The sequence below is a fragment of the Serinus canaria genome, chromosome Z (assembly GCF_022539315.1).
Source record: "Serinus canaria isolate serCan28SL12 chromosome Z, serCan2020, whole genome shotgun sequence".
Lineage (NCBI taxonomy): Eukaryota > Metazoa > Chordata > Aves > Passeriformes > Fringillidae > Serinus > Serinus canaria.
This window is the reverse complement of record NC_066343.1, coordinates 65,278,441-65,298,791: the sequence shown is the minus strand read 5'-3', so window position 1 is coordinate 65,298,791 and position 20,351 is coordinate 65,278,441. Positions and strand designations below refer to the sequence as shown.

Below are 20,351 nucleotides of genomic sequence, written 5' to 3'. Positions count from 1 at the left end.
TTTTGCCTAGCTTTATACCAGACCAGCATATTGTTTTATTTCTTGTCCTTACATACCAATTCCTTCCCAATATCAGCAATGCTGCAACCCACACCTAACAACTGTCATTTCTGGTTGAGAATCTACGCAAGATACAAGAACCTCTGATAACATAAAATATAAAGACAGATTTTTGTTCTCTTTTTATTTTACAGATAGTCTTTATTCAGCCCAAGCCGACTTAACTGTATCTCAAACCCAAACAACATACTATATAAGCACTGAACATATCAGCCTAGAGAATTTCAGTTATAAGTACTGGTGAACTGAAGCGGGCTTTGCCTGTTTTATTTTGTTAGCATTTTTTTATAAACACTTTTTTCTTAATGGTTAGAATTATTTGATTCTTGTATGCAGAGGTTAATTCTATTCTCCTAGCTAGCTTTTGCATAGCAGGAAGATAAATTACTGCATACATAAGGTGCTGAGCATGTATAACTAATTTATTCCATCAGTATAGGATCAATTACCAAGACTTTACATTTGCTGACTAGCAGTGTAAGAATTATTTTACTTAGACATGAATAAAACACTGATCACCCTGCATTGACCATGCTTATTAAGTTAAATGCACAGCTTTGGAATCCAAATGCTCTCTTACACCAAAACAGAAATCTCTTTCTGTTCTGCAGTACAATTCCATTCAATACCAGGCAAATGATATAAATCTCTCACAGATCACAGCCTGCACAACTGTGCTGGCAAGGAGCAGCAAACAAAGGCAGCTTTCAAGGCCAGGGCACTTTACTAAAGCAACTGTGAATGTCTGGAACTCACTGGAATTACTTCCATGAGCAACATTACTTAGGGATGTAAGTAGTTATAGGATGAAGACCCAAGTCAATAAAATTATTTGGATAAACACAAAAGGACAACCAAAGCGTGTTCACTGTCTCTGGTGAAAATGTTACCACACACTATTATGGTGCCTCTCTGTCTCACACCAAAGATGTTCTGCCAGGAGCTGAGAAGTTTGGAGGACAAATAAAAAGTTTACAGAACTTTCAATGAATTGGACTAACCTGAAGAAGTAAAAAGCCATTAGCAATCCTGCTCCAAGCAAGGCGCCCACAACTATTCCTGTAACTGCTGATTCTCCTAGACCACCTGCTTAAAAAGGGGAAAAATAAACAATCAGGGTTTATATTGAGAACTATCTGCATTCGTGTACTGGAAAATAAACACAATTAGGAAATTAGTGTCCAACATTAGATAATAACTAAAGTCTTTCAGAGCTCAGGACTCCATGGTAACCTGTTCCAGTGTCTGCATGTTTACTTTTTGTCCTTGCTTTTCTTGGGGCTGAAAAAGCCCCTAGATCAGTGTCAGATGAAGGCACAATTCTGGAGATGTGATACAAGGGAATATTGTTAGGTAACTGGCCTGGACAGCTTGGTCTGAACCATAACACTGAGCATGGTTACAGTGATGCACATAATGGGAGTCTGCAGTGAACATGCCTTGAGTCACTGTAACAGAAACAAGCTCATCTTACCTGGATTGGAATCATAACCCTCTATCACCCAGGTTTATTAAAATGACTATGATTATCCAATAGTTCCTCAATTTTTTTCTAGTTTCCTGAAAATATGTTGTTTCAAGTTAAAGCCATATGACTTTTGACTTGCTTCAAATCTCAACAGAGGCAGAACATGGATACAGTGGCTGAAGGGGAGCTCAAACAGGGACTGTCTCCGGGTTCCTGAAGAACAACAGCACTTTCATGTGCATGTAGTCTACTCCCACTTCCATTTCCACCTGGGTTTGTGGAAAGGAACAGAGAAGGAAATCAAACTGCTCCCTCCTTTTCCTTCATCGCTGACCCTTGGAAGGGATTCCGTCTGTACAAAAGGAAGAAGACACATAGCTACACTACACTGAAGCAGATGTTCTACGTTCACACCAGTTTTTCAACGGTTCAAGAATCATCAGGCTGGAGTTACCTTTTCACTGCAGGACTAGCAATTTCTCTCCTGTGAAAAGTTAAGGCCACCTTTTGTCACTGAGGCACCAGTATCCTCCTAACCCAATCTCCCTGCAGTGACCTACTTGCTACAACACGGTCTGTGATGTCAAGTGTGCTGGAAAGAATGGGAACCTGCCCTTTGGAGGGTAGTCGCAGCCTTCTGAATTCACAGATGTCACCCCATTCAATTGTCTTCACTTCTCCTCAGCCTACTGAGCCCCTCACAGTGCCTTCTCATGACGCTGAAAATCACTCTGCGCTGGGAGACCGCTGCTCCCACCGGCACAGCTGCAAGTTTTCTGTGTGATTGTTCTCTGCTGGGGTTTCAGTTACATCCCTCTCTTTGGCTAAAAGGCTTCTGCAAAGACCTAAAGCCTCCAGGGCTCTGGCCTGTGCATGATTACTGTTATGTTTAAATTCAGGGAAGTGATTCAGACCATGAACTACCCATGGCTGTCAGACCTAAACCTCCCAAGCAGTCGGAAGAATGAGAGAGAGAGCCAGTCACCATGTCTCAGCTGGCGAACTGTGCTGAGCAATTTAATGTGGCCCATTATGCTGCAGCAACTCATGGATTCTCCTCTTTGGAGCTGGTGCAGAGGCATTAAGTGACTGAACTTACATGATTTACATGGTGTATTGTTCGTGTGCTCTGAAACTCGGCTATCATCGAGGCGCAGCCTGCCATGGCTCCACGGGTATTTCACATTTGGTCGGATTTCAAACCGCCCCTCCTTTCCAAAGTAGTCCCCGATCACCTATGCAAAACAAGAAAGGGATGAAAATATTTTCCTATCAACTCAGAGAAGTGAAACAAACAAGAGAGAAGCATCACTCACTCGACTGCTGTGGCATGATGTTGAATGTCAGAGAAGAGGGCTGAAGGGGTCTGTGGGAGGTTATGTAGTGCATGGCCTGCCCTAGGGCAGAATCAGCTGAACAAAAGCATTCCTGACAGATGTTTATCTAATCTGTCCATGAAAGCCTTCAAGGATGGAGACTTGACAATTTCTGCACCAATTATTCCGGAATTCAGCCAGCCTTACTGTCAGTTGTTTTCCCTAGCATGTAACATAAATTTTTTTTTTTGTAATTTTCCATCACTTGTTACCAAATTGTCAATAGTCATAGGAACCCTTCTTTTTTGAAATGCTGCTTTACATGTTCACAGGGTCTTAGGCTTCTCTTCTATATAAATCCAGTTCATACAAGCTTTTTAATCTGAATATTTGTCTTACTCTCCCTGGGCTTTTATTAATTTTTCTCCATAGTGAGTTGAGTGCTCAGGATAGTCACCCAGCTTAAGCTAGACATGAGTCCTGACTGGGCACAAACAGACCCAGATCAGCCCTTACCAGAAGGACTTCGGGGTGCTGGTGGGCAAAAGGCTGGATTTTTTCATACCAATTCTTACAAGCACTTCAGAATTTGAGTCCTGTCTTCAGCAGTTTTGAGATAATCTATGTGGAATCTACTGCAGCAATATGTCTAAAAACACCTATGTACAAGAGCAGGACCATATACTGTGACAGTGAAGTGGTCAGAAGCAATAGCAGAAGCACATCAATAGATCTATTTGTCCTCCCACAGAGAAAAACCAGATAATAATACACTAGGTTTAAAATTCATAGACAGCCTCTTCAAATCTTTCACCTGAATTTCATTTTGAAGCCAATGACTTTAAAAAATGTTTGCTCTGCTTAAATACACAAAGGTATACTTTACACTAAATAAAGACACTTATTTCTCTCGCAGTTGAAACTGGGATATAAATCCTTTGTAGAATGAATGTGTTCAACATTTCTCCAAAAATAAGGCAAATCCAGTAAACTGGAAAAAATAGGGACCATTGACAGGCATTATATTATTTATTAGGAGATTGTTTAATTCATCAAGCAGGAGTGGGTGAGACCTCTACTAGCATGACTTACTAAATAAGAAATAAGAAGAATGGTTTCAGAACAAAAAAGCTATAAGCAGGAGCCACATGGATTCACATCAGAAGTAGGATATAGATTTTTGAAGACCAGGAGTAGTTGATCTGTGGAACAAATACTGAGGGCACCAGCAAGGCAGTCCCTGTCCTTTCAGTATCTCCAAACAAAAAATAAATGCCTGTTACAGCATGAGCTTTAGTCATGTGTAAACTACAGGGCTACATAAAGGTTAAGAAACCTGCCTATGCCTAATACAGCAGAGGTCAAACTAGGAAATCCAGGTTTTCCTCTAGTTTTAAATTCTGTGACCAGACCTGGGAAAACAGCTCTGCCCAAACACCCAGCCGTCTGTCACAGTTCAGCTGAGAAACATTCTCATACACAGAAAAGAATTATCCGGGTGAATAGAACAAGTTATCTAAGAAACAATGTTTTTAGAGTGTGGCATGAAGGTAGAAATTATATGGCAGACAAAAGTAGTAAGTAACAATGTGTAAAATATTAATTACATGTATATTTATGTACCTAATAAAATAGAGGGAAATTCCACAATAAGTTAAAAGAATAAATGTAACATTCAAAAAAAAGGTAGTTTTAATTGCAAGTGAACGAGCAATGGAAGGAATAGTAAGAGAGGGAAATTAAATTGATAATGAGATAAAAATCTACTGGGCTGAACAAACAGAAGAAACACAGATTGTTCACACCAAAGTTATCCCAACCATTTTGTACTCCTACTGCCGCTGGGAGTGTCTGCATTTTACTGGTGTAGTTTTTCTATCACTTTTACACATTACAACACACAAGACATCCTCACACTTTTAAAAAGGCTCCTTGAATTCTTCTCTGCTGCATTACCAACAACAATGTAACTTCACTGGACTCAAAATCACACATTGAAATGTCCACGTCAGATATTGCTACTTTTTGTTTGAGCTTGTTGAAATCAGGGAGACCAGCAAATCTGAGGCTGATGCTGATTTTGCAACTAACAAATGCATCCACTGCAGGTGTACTTAGGGCACTGCGTGCATTAATAAACTCAGGCCAGATGTGCTATTCCCTGTGTGCAGCTGGTGCTGTCTCTCACACCTTTTCAGAGTCCATCTTTTCCAATCCTACATCCAATTGAATAACCTATCTGGTATATATGGAGCATCTGATTAAAATGTTTCTTAAACGCTGAAAAGAAGGCACTCAGGGATGTCTGCCTGACCAACAAGGCCAGGCAAGGTCTGCACTCCTGCTTGTGGCTGACCACAGCATAAGATTTGAATACCTGTACTTGCTGTGTTAACACGTCAGCACAACTTGTGCATCCCTGTTGCTGTAAGATTAATCTTTCTTCGCAACAATAAATAAAAAGTCTTGCTCATTTTTAAACAATAATTCATCATATTCAAAATTAGCTGTGCTTAGCCAGCTTGTGAGAATTCGATCTTTAGTTAAAGGCTAGCATCATGTGAAGTTGTACTATTAAAGAAAAGAAGGAAGTTTAAAAAACTTATTGAAACTACTTCAAGATAGCTATTTTACAGAAGGGGTTTGGTCTTTAAATTGGTAAGATTAAGCCACCAAATAAAGAGATGATACCATGTTACTTTACTGAATTACTAATTCATCAGCGGCCAATTGCAATCGTGTTGATTTCCTTACCTCCTGTGTGCCTGCCTCTGGGTCTGTCATTCCAATCACAGAGAAATCCCCATATCTGTCTCCATTGGCATCAATGGACACCGGCCCTGCAATGCCTAAAGAATGGCATGTGAGGAATCAGAAGATTAATTAGTTAAAATATTGAGCCTTTCCAAGCAAAACATGAAAACAGTGCACAGGTTTTCACAGGAAATCTCATCAGTCTCCCTGCATTTTTGTTGGCATTCCAGAAGAAACTGTAATTTCATCTCAGTGTCTGCATTCCTGAATTCTTAACATTTCTTTTTAAATATTAAACGTGTGAAACTGGAGAATACGTGAGAAAAATCTAATCCAAAACTGAGCATGTAAGACTACAATACAAATACATTTAACTTGAATTATTTACAGAGAGCCTAATCCCGAAATATCTGATGATGTCTCATTGATCGTCCAGCTCATATGCTGCAGTGGACACAGAGGCAGAGAAGTAGATGCCACAAGCTGAAGGGGCTGCTGCACCCATATAACCAGTCCAATGCTGATTCCACCTTATGGGATACTGGAGATGGCATGGCCAAGGGCACCATGTGCACTCCATATGCATTAAGGCCTACATTCATCTACTCAAGATTAACTACGTAATATGCACAGTTTGGTTTATGATCTTAGAGCCCCATTCCACTTCCCTGTTTTACAACTTCTAGAAAACTCTGGGGAAACTGGGACTCATTGATTCACTGGATACGTCAATTTTGAAGGGGTTTTTGAGATCTTGAGCCCAACCTCCAGCTCAGAGCAGAGTCCCCCAGGAGAATGCTCAAGGTTTTATCTGCTCTCCAAGATCTCCAAGGACTGAGACTGCACAGCCTCACTGGGGCAACTTGTTCGATCTGTCATGGGAAATGAACACATCCTTGGATTCAATCTAAACCTCTTTTTACATGTATGTCCTCATGTCCAAAAAGCTTGGTTTCAAATTCTCAAGGTGTAAGTCAAACAGGTGCTTAAAATCCATCAAACAATACTAATTAACTATGGTGAAGACATCTTAAGACTGCTGATACATTTTTTCACCTCAGATATTCTCAAATGTGATCTTCCACTGCCTGACACCAAACACAGCCAATTGCACCCAAGCAAGGCAAACAGGCATCATTGTATATCCATGTTACACCAAATACATGCCTAGACCAGGCACAAAGCCATGGAGATTCTGGCTCCCAGTGACAGTCAGAAAAGAGAGGTCAGATATTCAGAGTATAAATTTCCCCCAACATGCCTAGTGATAGTGAGTGTGCAACAGACTTAACACACATCCATTTATTCTGTATCTGTTCAGATTTTGTGATGTCAGGAACATTTCAGCCTGCTGTGGTTTCCAAAATATGTAGTGGTAATCAAAGGTTATTGTCAAGCACCTATTTCATTATAACAACAGAGTAACCAAGCCATTGTCAATTCAATAACTGCAGGGAAATCAAATGGGTGTAACAAGCACCTGGCTGTGAGATACTGAAAGAAGAGGCCACCCTGAAGAACTGTGATGTCCCTGTTTACACATCAGTTTGGATTCTGGATCTGACAGGAGGTACTAATTGGAACAGATACTTTTGTGACCTAGGAAAACCATAACTCTGTTTTCTCAAAGAGGTACTAGAAATGAAACTTGGCGTTCCTAGGGGATTTTTTCTCAGAAAAGATTAATTTTTCAGTTTTTCATCTGAATCAGAAATACAAATTTTAAAAGTTGCCATTTTCTGCAATTTCCTCAAGAAACAGAGGTAGGAAATTTTGAAACAACCTTAATGAAGAATTGCATTTGCATGAAGGTGGAATGATTTTATCTCAACTTTCTTTCTGTTATTTTATGTGAGATACTTACCTACAAAAAAACTTTGCTACTTTCCCAGATGAAATGCCAATGAATAGCAAATACTCCCCACCAGACGTGCCCTGAAGTTATACCATGCTCTCTTTAACAGCCCAACCACTAAGAAATAATTTGGTCACCTCAGTCTTATCCTTTCCTAAGCCCATAATGTCTGTGCAGCTGTGGCAGGCAGATGGAATTCTGCAGGAAGCAGCATCTACATTCTGTTGGGAGTCCTGATAAATCAGAGCAGGCTGCAAAAGGAGGTGCCAAGACAATCAGATATCTACTTGTCAGAAGTTAAATTAATGTCATTAGTGAAACCAGATTTCTCATTATAAAGGCCTGCCAAAGTCACAGGGTATTACAAAGCTTCAGTCCTGCAGCAGAACCTGATGGGTGTGCATGAACCATACTCTGTGATGCTGCATCCACTGCAAGGAGGGGGTAACAGGCAAAATAAAGGGACACGATCTTCCTCAAGGGACTGGATTGCACGACACTGAGTTAAAGGACTCTTTCAACATCAATTTTATGTCCAGCAAAGTACTGACACAGGGAGGAAAAGGCATATGGCCTGCAAGAATTTTGACCAACTGCACCCTCAGCTGTAGCCCAACTCGGCTACATTTTCAGAATAGGTGGAACAGATCAGCCACCAGCAACAATCTGATTTTCACAAGTGGGGGAAGAGAACATGGATTCCTCCTCCCAGGTTTTACAAGCAAGGTGTGAGAATCAGCCATGCAGCCCACACGGAGTACAGGGCACTACAAAGGATGCATGGGCACACCAGCTGGTGGCTCCCTGGAGCACAGGAAGAGGAGCAAATACAAGCTGTGCTGGGGCATCTGCTCATGCACAGCACAAACAAACAGAGAGGCAAATCCTTAGACACCAGATTCCCTTCCTTTTGAAACAGAATGTTTTGGAGAGCTACAGATATGAAGAGATATAGTGGGATGCTAAGCACAACCTACCAATGGTGCAGGGCTGCTTATGGGATGATTGTGAACAGCATATTTTAAAGCAATCCCTTGCTTTTACGTGCTTAAGTGCTCCCTTAAGCTGCCCTGGGTATTCTTTTGCCTCACGTTCACACCACAGTTTGAGAACAGAAAATTGGTTTGGAGCTGCTGCCCTTCTTGCCTTCCTACAGTGTCCAATGTGCTCTTAGAGCTGAGAACCTGGCCACTGGGGTTTTTCTTGCACATTCAGATGAATCATTCACTTTTTATCAAGGGGAAATGTTTCTTTCTCTCAGGCATTTCTACTGGAAATCTTGCCAGTCCTACATCAAATGACTGGACTATCATATGAGATGGATGGAAATATTATAAAGAGATGACAGATTAAAACAATAATTTTCAGTTTCTTTTTTACAATTCTTACCTGGCAAAAGCATCTGTATTGCTTTGCATCAGCAATGTGACACACAAGTGCCAGCCGTACTGCAGAATTGCAGCCTCGAGGATTAGGCACAGAAAGGCACAGTGGTGTTCAGCTGTTGCCTCTGAGACAACACACACAGCTCCTGAAAGGAGGCTGGGGGAAATCCTTCTAAGGCCCAAAGGAATCCCATTGAGAAACACAAAATAACCCCAACCCTGGCACCTGCTTGCTTCTATCCATTCCCAGGCTTTCAAGATAAAAAAGTGAAGTGGAAAAAACGAGGCAATCTGAGAGCTAATAGATGAACATGAGCAAAGTGAGAAACTGTAATCTTTTCAAAAACAAAAAAGGAGCCTGAGAAAATTATTGGTATTTCTTTACAACATCAGTGAGGGTCATTAAATTGTTAAGAGTTTTTTAAACTGAGTCAAGACCTCAACAGTTGATGCAAAAAAAAAAAGACAGACTGTTGAGATAAGTGAGCCAGCCTTAAAGATGCACATGGTTTCATATGTTTGCTTTCCTCTCTCTTAAGAGTGGAATAGGCATGGGTCCTTACTTTGCACAGAACAAAGACCTGAAGGTTTTTTATACTGAAAGCTGGAATTCCATATTAACTCTTACCTTCATATGTTCTGTTCCGAGTTTGTTGAACAATTTTTTCCCCATCTTTCTTACTGAAACCAATCTTCAGGACTTCCTGTAAAGCTAGAGCATAAAGAAGAATAGCATCATGGAATCCTTCCACAAACATGTTCGCCTAAAGAAAAAGAAGAAAAAAAAAAACCAATGGCAATTGACACACAACAAAATTTTTCTTTCCTAAGTAATTGATTGATTAGAGAGAACCTACAAACCAACCAAAGCGACTAATTTGGAGAGTTACTTTCTCAGCTGCTGGAACAGAAAGGAATATATCTCAAAAAAACCTCAGGGGAACAACAGGAACTTCTGACCCATTTTTAAAAACAGTTAACCACTATCTGCTATTCTGGACATTCATAATGTTGTGTCTGAATAGCTCTGCAGATAGGGTGAAATTTGCAGATCCCAGTTCCCATGCCCAGAGGCACAAATTCTGCACTCAACCATGTGAGAGTCTGTTAAGTGCTGAGCACCCTCATCCCACAGCAGCAAGTATAACCCCCGCCCTCTGCACAGGGGACTTGGCACCTCTCAGGACTGGGAAGTATGTTCTCTCATGATTTTTTTTGGAGAGCACAACTGGTGGATTTGCTTGTTTAATGATTACCACTTCCACTTCTGGCCCTTGTTCAGCCAAGCATCTCTCCACTAGTAAATGAGCAATGGAGAAAACTACTTACCATCTCCAGTAATGCGTTCTCTGGAATGGCCAGAAGAACCTTTTCCTGTCCTTTATAGTTCTCTTAGTAAGTTACATGAAACAAATGAATGAAATAACCCTAATAGCCCCTACTCTGCTTTATAACCCTAGCACAAGAGAAGAGTGCTGCCAATGAGCCTTCGCAGGCAACCTACAGTTTTTGGTTTGTGAGTTACATAAACAGTTAACACCTGAGTGCTGCATAAACATCACAAGCTTGCTTTCAGGAGCCTGACGTGCTTCAGTGGTGAAGGAATAATTATTTCAGGAGTGGAGTTGAGATGGAGACCCATCAGCAGAAGCTGATGCAGAATGACCAGAGCAGCACAGGTATAACAATTGCACATTGGTTCTGCAGGCAGCAATGCACATTTCAGCAGTGCTATGTACTCACTAAATGCACAGTAATTCAGAATGAATTATCTTTTCAGCTGCAAGAAAGATGTTCCCATCCAACCAGAGTTTCACTACAATAAAAAAATCTCCTAACATCCTAGCAAAGGTGTAATCACATTACTGCCACTTCCAGTGAACCATTCACCTCTACAAATACTCTCCTGGACAGAAGTAACATTTAGCTTATCTTCCATTTCAGTGTATCTTAACAATTTAAGATGCCAGTAAATGAGGTGCTACTCTAACTCTCACAGGTTTAGCTGGACATTAAAAAAGTTACAAGACAAAACATGTGGCCAGTTAACTAAATAACTGTTCAACAGATAAGAAGTATTACATAGTTGATTGGCTAAGCTGAACTAATCAAACCCTGATAGTGTAATTACATCCAAGACATTCCTTCACTCTTAAAGCAGCTGCCAACAGTAAGGAGAATTTTGGAACTATTTACAGATAATATAGAAGTTTACATTGCTCTGACATTTAAAAGTGGACTTTCAGTACTCCAACCTATGCTGCAGTTGAATGCATCTCATTCATCACAGGGAAGAACTCATGGTACTACATGAGGAGGGGTGGAACAGCTCAGTTCACTCTGAATTTAGTCACTGACTAAAAGGCAGCTTCAGTTATTCTGAACTAAAGAGAAAGACTGAAAGAAGAGGTGAAAGTCAGGCTTTTGGTGGAATAAAAAGAACTGATGGACAGAGTGCATACTAGGACAGGCTTTGCCAGCAGGGGCTTTAACTTTTCAGAGTTTAAAAAAACCCAACCAAACCAAGAAACCACAAAGTTCAACAACTGCTTTGTGTGCCAACGTTAGAGTCCAAGTGGCCTGTGGAAGATTAAACTTCAGCCTTCTTAATGTGACGTTCTTTCTCTCAGGAGAGAAATTAGACTATCCAGTAGCTATACCTCCCTGCTGGCTGATTTACAGTTTGTGGCTGGCATTTGTTTCAAGGAAAGCTATTTGTCACCTCTTTTGTCCATGGCAGACTCTCAGTGTAACACAGCAACCTTCAGAATCCATTTTGTCAGCTAATTTGCTCAACCTGAAATCTAATTATGCCACCAGCCTGAAAACCCTTCTGTAGATACAGCAGATTTGCCAGATAAGCCCTGTCAAAACTCACTTGGCAGTTTGGAAGGTTACTGGCACAGCATCTTGCCAAAACTCCACTTGGCCAAAACCCCTCACATTACGCGTGAAAAATCACACTAAAAATCGTCATTTATGCCACTGCTCAGCTGCTCACACACAAACCCCAGCATTTTATCTCATGTTGTCAAAGAAGTTGAAACTATGGATAATTTATGCCATTCAAAATCTTTTGAAAGAATTGTAATTACTGTTTGCAGATGAGATTGCACTTACAGTCCTTAGCCAAACTATATGCTGGCCACACCTGAGACTTTTCACATTTACAAAGGAACAACTTTAAGCAGCAATTCTTGAAAGGTGATACAGGATTCCAGGAAGGGAATAAAGTTTTCCTGCATATCGTCTTGTTTGATCATTTGTAAGTTGCCACAATTCCACACAGACCACAGGCTGAATGATGTGTAGGACAGAGGAATATTTAAATGTGAAGTAATGGCTGCAAAGATTTTTGAAGGGTTTGCTCTTTGCTTCAGGAAAAGCATTAAAAAGGGCTATACTAAGAAGTTCATATTCCAGGAATGCCTCAAATAGGAATGAGAGTAACTGTGAAGATGTCTTCACAGGCTGCTTCATCGAGTCCTTGGTAATTAATAATGTGTCAGTTCAACAATAGACACCTGCAGGATAAAAACTGAACAGAGTATAAAACCTATTAAAGGCCCACTAATCCTATAGGTAATTAAAAGTTCTTTTAGTTGAGCTCTAATACAAAGCAGAGTCTTTTTATTGTAGTGTTTTCCATTTCCATTTAAGCTGCCTTTTAATTACAGGTGTGAGCAGAGCTCCAAATGCTGTGATCACAATTTGCATGTCAGAGCTATTGAAATGTTGCTGTTCAGGGCCACCCCTTCAACGTGGCAGCAATGCCACTGGCAGCAGAGAAGCTGCCAGGTTAGCTGAACATCTTTGGAGGCTGCACAAATATGTGGAAACCTCTTTCTGAGCTATCTTCTGTATTACTTTCACATTCTGTTTAATCCTATACACCTAAAAAAGCAAGTATGCCAACTGCATAGGTGAATAAGACATATACCTCTTTTAATTTCCTGCCTTTCTACTCTAATTAATCATCTTCTATCAGAAAAAAGAAAGCAACCAAAACCCAACAACCCCTCTCAGCGGAAATCTCATGCATAAATTTTACCCAGTTCGAGGTTATAGTTCCCCAAGCAGCTATATTGTAACCACACTGTTCATATATACCAAGGTGTTAACAGCATACACAGCAATGCAAAATACTACCGATGTGGAAGACAGCCAAGATACAGCTATGCAGGGCCCATAATTTTCCATATCCTGCCTACTGACTGTAAAATAAGATTATTCTCCTCCATCTGGAACTGCCCAGCTCTGAATCACCGCAATTACAGCAATTCGTACCACTTCCATGCTTAGCGGGGAGCATCCAGCATCATCACTTTTTTCCTGTTGAAAAGGCAAACAACATCTCCCACACTTGGTCTCCTCATCTACTTTCCAGCACATCCGTCACTATGGATATTCAAGTTGTCAGACTGTGGTTTCAGCCCCAGCCTGGAAGGACCCTAGGGAGCTGCAGAGGGCTGCACCCAAACATTTTGCAAAATCTTACCAATTTGTGTATCTGATGTAACGCTCCTACTTTTCACACTGTTACAATCTATCTCATGACACCAATTTTTCTAAGCAGTTGCAATTTAACTGTCAGTGCTCCCCTTTTAATTCTCCTTCACCAAGCCAATTATAATTATTGTCCCTTTTTTATGAGCTTTTCTAAGAAGCCCTGACATACTAACTTCTCTCACATGCATCCTTCATACCTATCTTGGATTGTCTCCTGCTGACTCACCATCCAGCACTATTCACTTAACTCTGCAGCAGTGATTTCTTTCTTTAACACCATTTGTTGATGCTGCATATTCCCTTCAGGACACTGCCACAGCCCATGCTGTTTGAAGTATTTATTTACAGTCCTGAGATGGACAGGGGCCTTCAGCAGTTCTTTGATGAGTTGCCACGACCTTGTCCTGAGCAGCACAAACCTAGAACAAGGTGCTCACGATTCCTATAAAATAGATGATCAAAATGTAGAAATGATTAATGTTTAACTGTTTTTAAGATAAATTATCATTATTACATATTGATTTTGTGTTAAACTTAGAGTGAGAAATTCAGGGTGGAACTGACATGTAGATTGAGAACGTGAAGCTGTGGGACGAATATTCGTACACCTGATCATTACCTGAAAAAAGGTGAAGTGCATTTCAAAGCACATGTAGTTCCAGCTCATGTCTACTTCCAGCTTTGCAGTAATATATTAGTCCTACTGCCTAAACACTACCATGTATCATTCTGCATGCTACCACCCCAACAATATTACCAGTTTTCACTAACCCACCATCCATCTCCTCAGATCCTTTTTCGTTTGATTATGCAACAGAAACTCATAGAGCTCCTGAATATCATCTGTGGATAACAGCTGGGTAATGCTACCATGCACTGGGACTGGCATTTCAAGGACTCCCAAGCACACCTCACGCAAAGCCACGGAATAGACCAATAGTCAGCTGTCATAAACAGCATGTCTTGGGTGCCTACAGACAGGGATGCATCCCTGTGGTAACAAAGCAGGAACTGGAAAGGAGAATAAAGCTGAAAGACAGGTAATCAAATCTGTATGTTTAGATGCCTAAGACTAAAAATACAGACTGCTTGGACAACCATATTGCTCCCCTACTGGACCACAGTGCTTCAAACAAACAGTAAGAAAAAGAAAAAAATAATAGAAACACATGCGTTCTTCTGAGAAGGCAATTTCCACAATATTTAATTAAAAACTAGAAAAGAATATATGGCATTACACCAAATTCTGAGCAACGCAGCCATAGCCAAGGAGAGCCTCACACTGTTCACTGAAATCCAGTTTCTATAAATACATAAATGGGAACTGCTCAAGAACATGGGGCCAGGGCTCAGGACCTGGTTTTCTAAAGATATATCCAAACTCACTTTATTGTTTGGGACTGGAACTCACATCTCTCCCTAGGAAGAGGAAGAGCATAACAGTAAAACCTAGTGCATATCTAAAGAGAGATTTATTCAAGTACTGTTGCATCCATTTCATGTTTCACAGGGAGACAATGTTTATGTGGAAACCCATTAGATATTTTTCTTACAGGGGAGCATGTGACTTTATTAGTGGGATTCTGCAGGCTGAGGCTTATAGTCCAGTCTAAAATTTATAGCTTAAAAATTCACCACTGCAGTTGAACAAGACCTTACTTCCCTTTAAGGAGGCTTCTTCCAACAAGGCTGCCTGCTTGTGTTCATCTCCTTGACAGCATTCCCTGGAGCGGCAGTGATGCTGAGAGCAGAGGAGATGAGGTGTGTGCTCCACCCAAGCACTCTGCGCACCAAGGAAAGCGTCCCTGGCATAAGGAATTTGCAACTGAAGCCCACCTTTAGAGAGTCTTGGGCACAAGCACTGCTTGCTGCTCATCAGCCACCCACCTCCACCATGAAAGAGCCTGCATGCCCCATTTGAGATAAGATGTATAGCGAGACCTCTGCTTTTTTTCTACACTTCCTGTTTGATTTGGACACAAAGATGCTGTGCTGCAATTAAATTAATTTCTTCGAGGGTGAGACCATGCCTCTGCCTGCCTGCACTGTTCAGCTGGTACATGAGCTGATGTGCACTCCAGGCATGCCAAACCACTGCTGCCTTTGTTCCACTCAGACAAGAGGATGCTTATTCCAACAGGACTGAAGTACCACTAGGGACAAACTCCAATCCACTTTAAGGCCAACTGTGGACCAGAAGCCAGCACTGTGTTCCAAGAAAAGGTCTATTGAAATAAATTAACAAGAAGAAAATAAAAGTAAATTAACAAACTACAGCAGTATCTGTGATTTACTTATAAAAGGCAGCCAAATCCCTAGGGAGTTAAGGGTATTTGTCAGTGAAGGTCATTTTCTTGCTATGGAAAGAAAACTAACCAAAAAGCCACCCCATTTGCTATTGTATCTCATCTCATCTCATTCTTCAAGTCTTCTTCCTTGTTTTTCTTAATATCCCATTTTTGAACATCTAGTAGATTTACCCACAATCATCTGGCTGGGGCAGCCACAAGTTGTTCTATTGTCTCAATGGTGAACTGAAGCAAAAATCTTTTCAGTCCTAGACTACAAGGCAGCTGTACTGTGAAATATCAGCCAAAACACTTCAGGCTACAGTGGCAACTGAGACACAAAGGTGTGGAGAAAACCTTCCACCCCACTGCCTACAAAAGCTGCCCATTCTTTGTTTTTTGCTTACAACCCTCTCCTATGGTTATCTAAAAATTAGCTGTAAACCCCCAGTGCTTGCTGCTAACAGGCTGGGCAGAAATTTCCAGCTACAGCCAAAATGAGCTCCTTCCATTGAACAGAGAAAGAAGAATGGGCACCTCAGCAGAGTTAGAACCCTACCCACAGTCAGTTCACATCAAGGGGCTCTAACTTCTGCACTCAATCCATAGTCTTACAGCACTGGGCTCTCAGACTCTCCCCAGACCCCCACTGGCATGGCCAAAGCAGGGGCAGCCTGAGCTGAGAACAGCCCTGCTCAAGGAACAGGATGCTCTTCTAGACCAGATTTTCCCCCTGAAAATCTGTGTGGGATTTATTTCTGTCTCTATCCATTGTGTTCTCTGATTCCTTTTGCAAACTGCTACCAGTCACTTCACCCCTCTGTGGTTTTGGCTCCTGCACTACCTTTAAATGCTGCCCTTAAAGGGGTGCACCTGATTAATCTAAGGAGCAGAACTGTTTTGTACCAGAACTCAACTACCTACAGAACAATCATTTTAGAGGAATTTCTCCTTTATGTATGATTTACACACATACTATTACCTTAATAATTTAGCTCTAAAGGGCTCCAAGTCACCTATCAAGGAAAAGACAGAATCACAGAATACTTTACTGTGCTCCTGCAGCTAAGGTGAAATATCCCATATTTACACTACATCTCTAACATCAGATAAACAGCTAATGCAAAGGGTCTCTAGCACATAGCACTGTACTGTGATTGCCTGAATACTGAACAGATCTTAACCATAGAAGGTACAGCTGTCATTTATAAAATCAACCTTCCAGCTTTTTTAGGATTTCCTGCCTTTTAACAAACTATGTGGCCATTCACATAATGAGCTCCAAAACTATCTCCAGAAATTGCACATCTAGTCATAGTCGTGAAACACAAGAGATACTAAAGAAATTATTCTTCTCAGCTGAAAACACACAGACATACCGAAACTAAAATATGCTTGTTTTAAATAGATTTTTCTAAGAATCCCTAGTGGTAGTCTGATAATTTGTTACACAGTCATAACAAATGCTAACATTTTAAATTGGCATTTTGATTGGAACATTTTAATTGCAGATAAACACTTAGCAGCAAAAAACCCCCCACCCCCATCCCTTCATTAGATATTAAGTTTTTGATGTCAGCAGGCAAGAATGTTTTACATGCAGGAACATCTCAGTTTTCAGGGTGACAGTCACTCATCTGAAAAAATCAGTTCCACTTGCTAAAGTAAGTTAAGTTGGTTTAAATTAATGCAGAGATAGGACAAACAGGAAGGACATTTTTTTGTTCAATGTTTATACTTGTGCAATGTGCAATTGTTTTGGGTTCTGGATTACTACAATTATCACCAAACCACAAAAATCACAGACATATTTTATTTTTTGTATTCAAAACTCTCAAGGTCACATCAGTTCTCATGCAAAACTCAGAAAAATCACTGTATCACTTCAGAGACAACTCGCATGTTCAAACTGAATTTACCCTTGCTATACTAGCTGGTGGGCTGGTAAAATCTTGGATGGGGTAAAAAACACATCTGATGAAAAGGAGCATTTGATTACTGCTTTGCAGCAGATTAGCAAAGATTACCCAGCAGAGCATTTGCTTTTTACAGTCTCAAGGGCTGGATAAACACAAATTATTTAGACACAGCCAAAAGTGGTGCTTAGCTCAAAAGTACACTTGGAGCTGGGATTAGTAAACTAAGATCTTTATTCAGTACCAGGCAAAAATTAGGCAAAAACCACCAGGATTCATAAAAACAGCATCCCACCTCACCCTTGCCAGCAGAGGAGATAGAGAATGAGGGATGATGTGACTCTCTTATTCTTACACAAGCAGATAACAACTTTCCACTGTGTGAACTTGCACTAAAGCCTTCACAAAACCTCACAGGACACCAGTCCTTTTAAATTCCCTGCAGCTTTCATCTAAAAGCCCTGGGCCTCCTATTACTGAGCCAGGTTGAGAAAACTTCAGGTCCAATCTCTGCTTTCAGAGAATCTGAATTCCACCTTTCCCCGGCCCTGTCTGCAGGGCATCCTGAGTTGGAGGCACTCCTAGACTGAAATCCAGGTGCTGGGGGAAAGGTATGACCTGCCAAGACCTGAGGGACCTCTGGGCTGGGAGTAAATAATTTGCTAAGAGAGCCCACCTGAGGCTGTGGTTGCCATGACAAATGATCCTTTTATTAAATACCAAGCTAAATGGGCATATGAACTTGTAAACTTTAATGGCATGGAACTAATGCAAACCCTCAGGCTGCTATTAGTCATGCTTCCATTCCAAAACATTTAAAAATTAACTATTTGGTTTTGTTATTTTCCTTCAGATAGTGACTATCTGATGAAAGGTGTTCAGCCGGCTGATTAACCACCCCTTTGCTGGCATCCCTGCAAGGATCCCATTAGCACAAGAGAGGCACAGCAACTATCTCAGCAGATATTTGTGTGTACCTGTCAGCAGGCAGTAAAGTTCCAGCTGCACACCTGAAACACATCCTCCCACTCCTCAGCAGCAGCACGGTACTTAATGCCTCTAAATCTGAAGATTTGCAGCCACTCCAAGAAACTAAAAACTCACTCTTGCAGCTCCTTGCATCTGTATTGACTGTCTGATCCCTGAAATCCTCCTTGGTTTTACTCTCTAAGGTATTTTGTAGTCTGCAGGCTGAAAGGCCAACTGGATGCATTGCACACACACATTTCCCATCAAATGTCAATGTCCTGCTCAGTGAATGTCACCTTGTTCCCAGCCACAGAGCAAAGGGTGTCCTCACCTATCCTCCTCTTATTGCTCCTGCTGCTTCTCATGCCCCTCTTATTCATTTGCTCTGGGATAGAGGCACTTCTTGTCTTTTCAATGTGCTTTGATATAGTCATTCCATTTAGAATGGTCTAGACCTTCTCATTTTTGTCCCAGACTTCTCTTCCTAATGAAAAACATATCTACTAAAGAGGGAAGGAAAGTTCTTAGCATCCTCCTACAGGTTCCTATGCCTCCTTATATGCACGAGAACACCACTGCCTCTATTCACACAGCCCATTCTCACAGGATGACTACATTACCCCCTCTGCATTAGAAAAATTGCTAGATATCCCCTGAAAAAAATAATAAAAAAATCAGAACTGGCACATTATACACTGACCTTTTCTTACAGCCCAATGGAGTGAAGCATACCCAAGCCTTGCTGCCTGTCTTGGTTCTGCCAACATTCATACTCCAGGGTGACCCTACTCAACCATGGGACTGGCCTGCCATTCTTTTAAAAGATTTTTTCCCCTCTGGAAAATAAGCCTTTCCCAGAGCTAGGTTCACCTTAACCTCTGAGCACTCAGCCATAAGAAATTACTTTGCTGACACAGCAGCAGATCTCACACTTCAGGTGTTAATGATTGACACTTACACTGGTTTTTTAGAAGACTTGTCACTTGTGAATATCACAAAGTTAGACCCTGCCCTGCTGTCATTCAGAATCACCTACACCATAGCAATACCCCAGATGAGTGCAAGAAAGCTCTCGTGGACCACCTCAGTCTGGAGACAACAACTCTTCTGCCCTGGTGATCTCAAACAAGGAATTCACATTTCTTACCTTGAATAATTGTTCTTCTTGAACATCTCTAAAGAAAACAAAGCACAGCTCCTTCCCCATACCTCCTGCCACCCTCATAATCAAACATTCTGATTAAATGACTCAGACAGAATTCAAACTCTGGACTCTTAACCCCATCTGTGTAACCACGGTGTGAAGGTACCAGCACAGGTGAGGTGAACCCTCCACAGCACCCAAGGTGCTGAGGCTGGAGCATCACATCAGCCATCTAGCAAGAGTAAGACTGTTTCCAACTGCCTGCAACACCATCCTGACATGGGACAGACTCACCCAAACCTCCTCTTCATGCCTTGTTGAGCCGAATATTCTTTCAGTAAATAAGGAAACTTCCAATTCAGTGATATTTTCATGAGATATCCAAAGAATAAGACTCTCAGAAAAAGGAGGAGACTGTTAAAAAGCCTGTTAGGCAAAGGTATTTCATTTTTCAGGTGACATTTTATACAAAATGAGATAGTCTACCTTTTCCTTCATTCAAACATCTCAGAGCCCAGCCTGAAGATCAGTCTACACCAATGTCAAAAGTCTTACAAATTTACATTAAAACAATACCTTAATGGGACAAATCAGCTTTTGGTATGCTTGCAATGCAAACAGCATAGAAAAGCACTAAAACCAGAAACAGCCTTTGAATTTTGCAGGAGGAAATATTTTTCACACTTT

General features: G+C 41.1%; 1 protein-coding gene across 1 annotated transcript in view; it reads right to left on the bottom strand.

Annotated features, from left to right (window-relative positions):
• NPR3 (natriuretic peptide receptor 3) overlaps positions 1-20,351 on the bottom strand; it is a 44,300-nt gene that overhangs the window by 8,732 nt on the left and 15,217 nt on the right. The window contains exons 4-7 of the mRNA XM_050986649.1: positions 9,467-9,602; positions 5,599-5,693; positions 2,628-2,763; positions 1,062-1,149 (exon numbers count right to left, since the gene is read on the bottom strand). Coding sequence (XP_050842606.1) covers positions 1,062-1,149; positions 2,628-2,763; positions 5,599-5,693; positions 9,467-9,602 — 455 coding nt within the window. The remainder of the gene's footprint in view (positions 1-1,061; positions 1,150-2,627; positions 2,764-5,598; positions 5,694-9,466; positions 9,603-20,351) is intronic.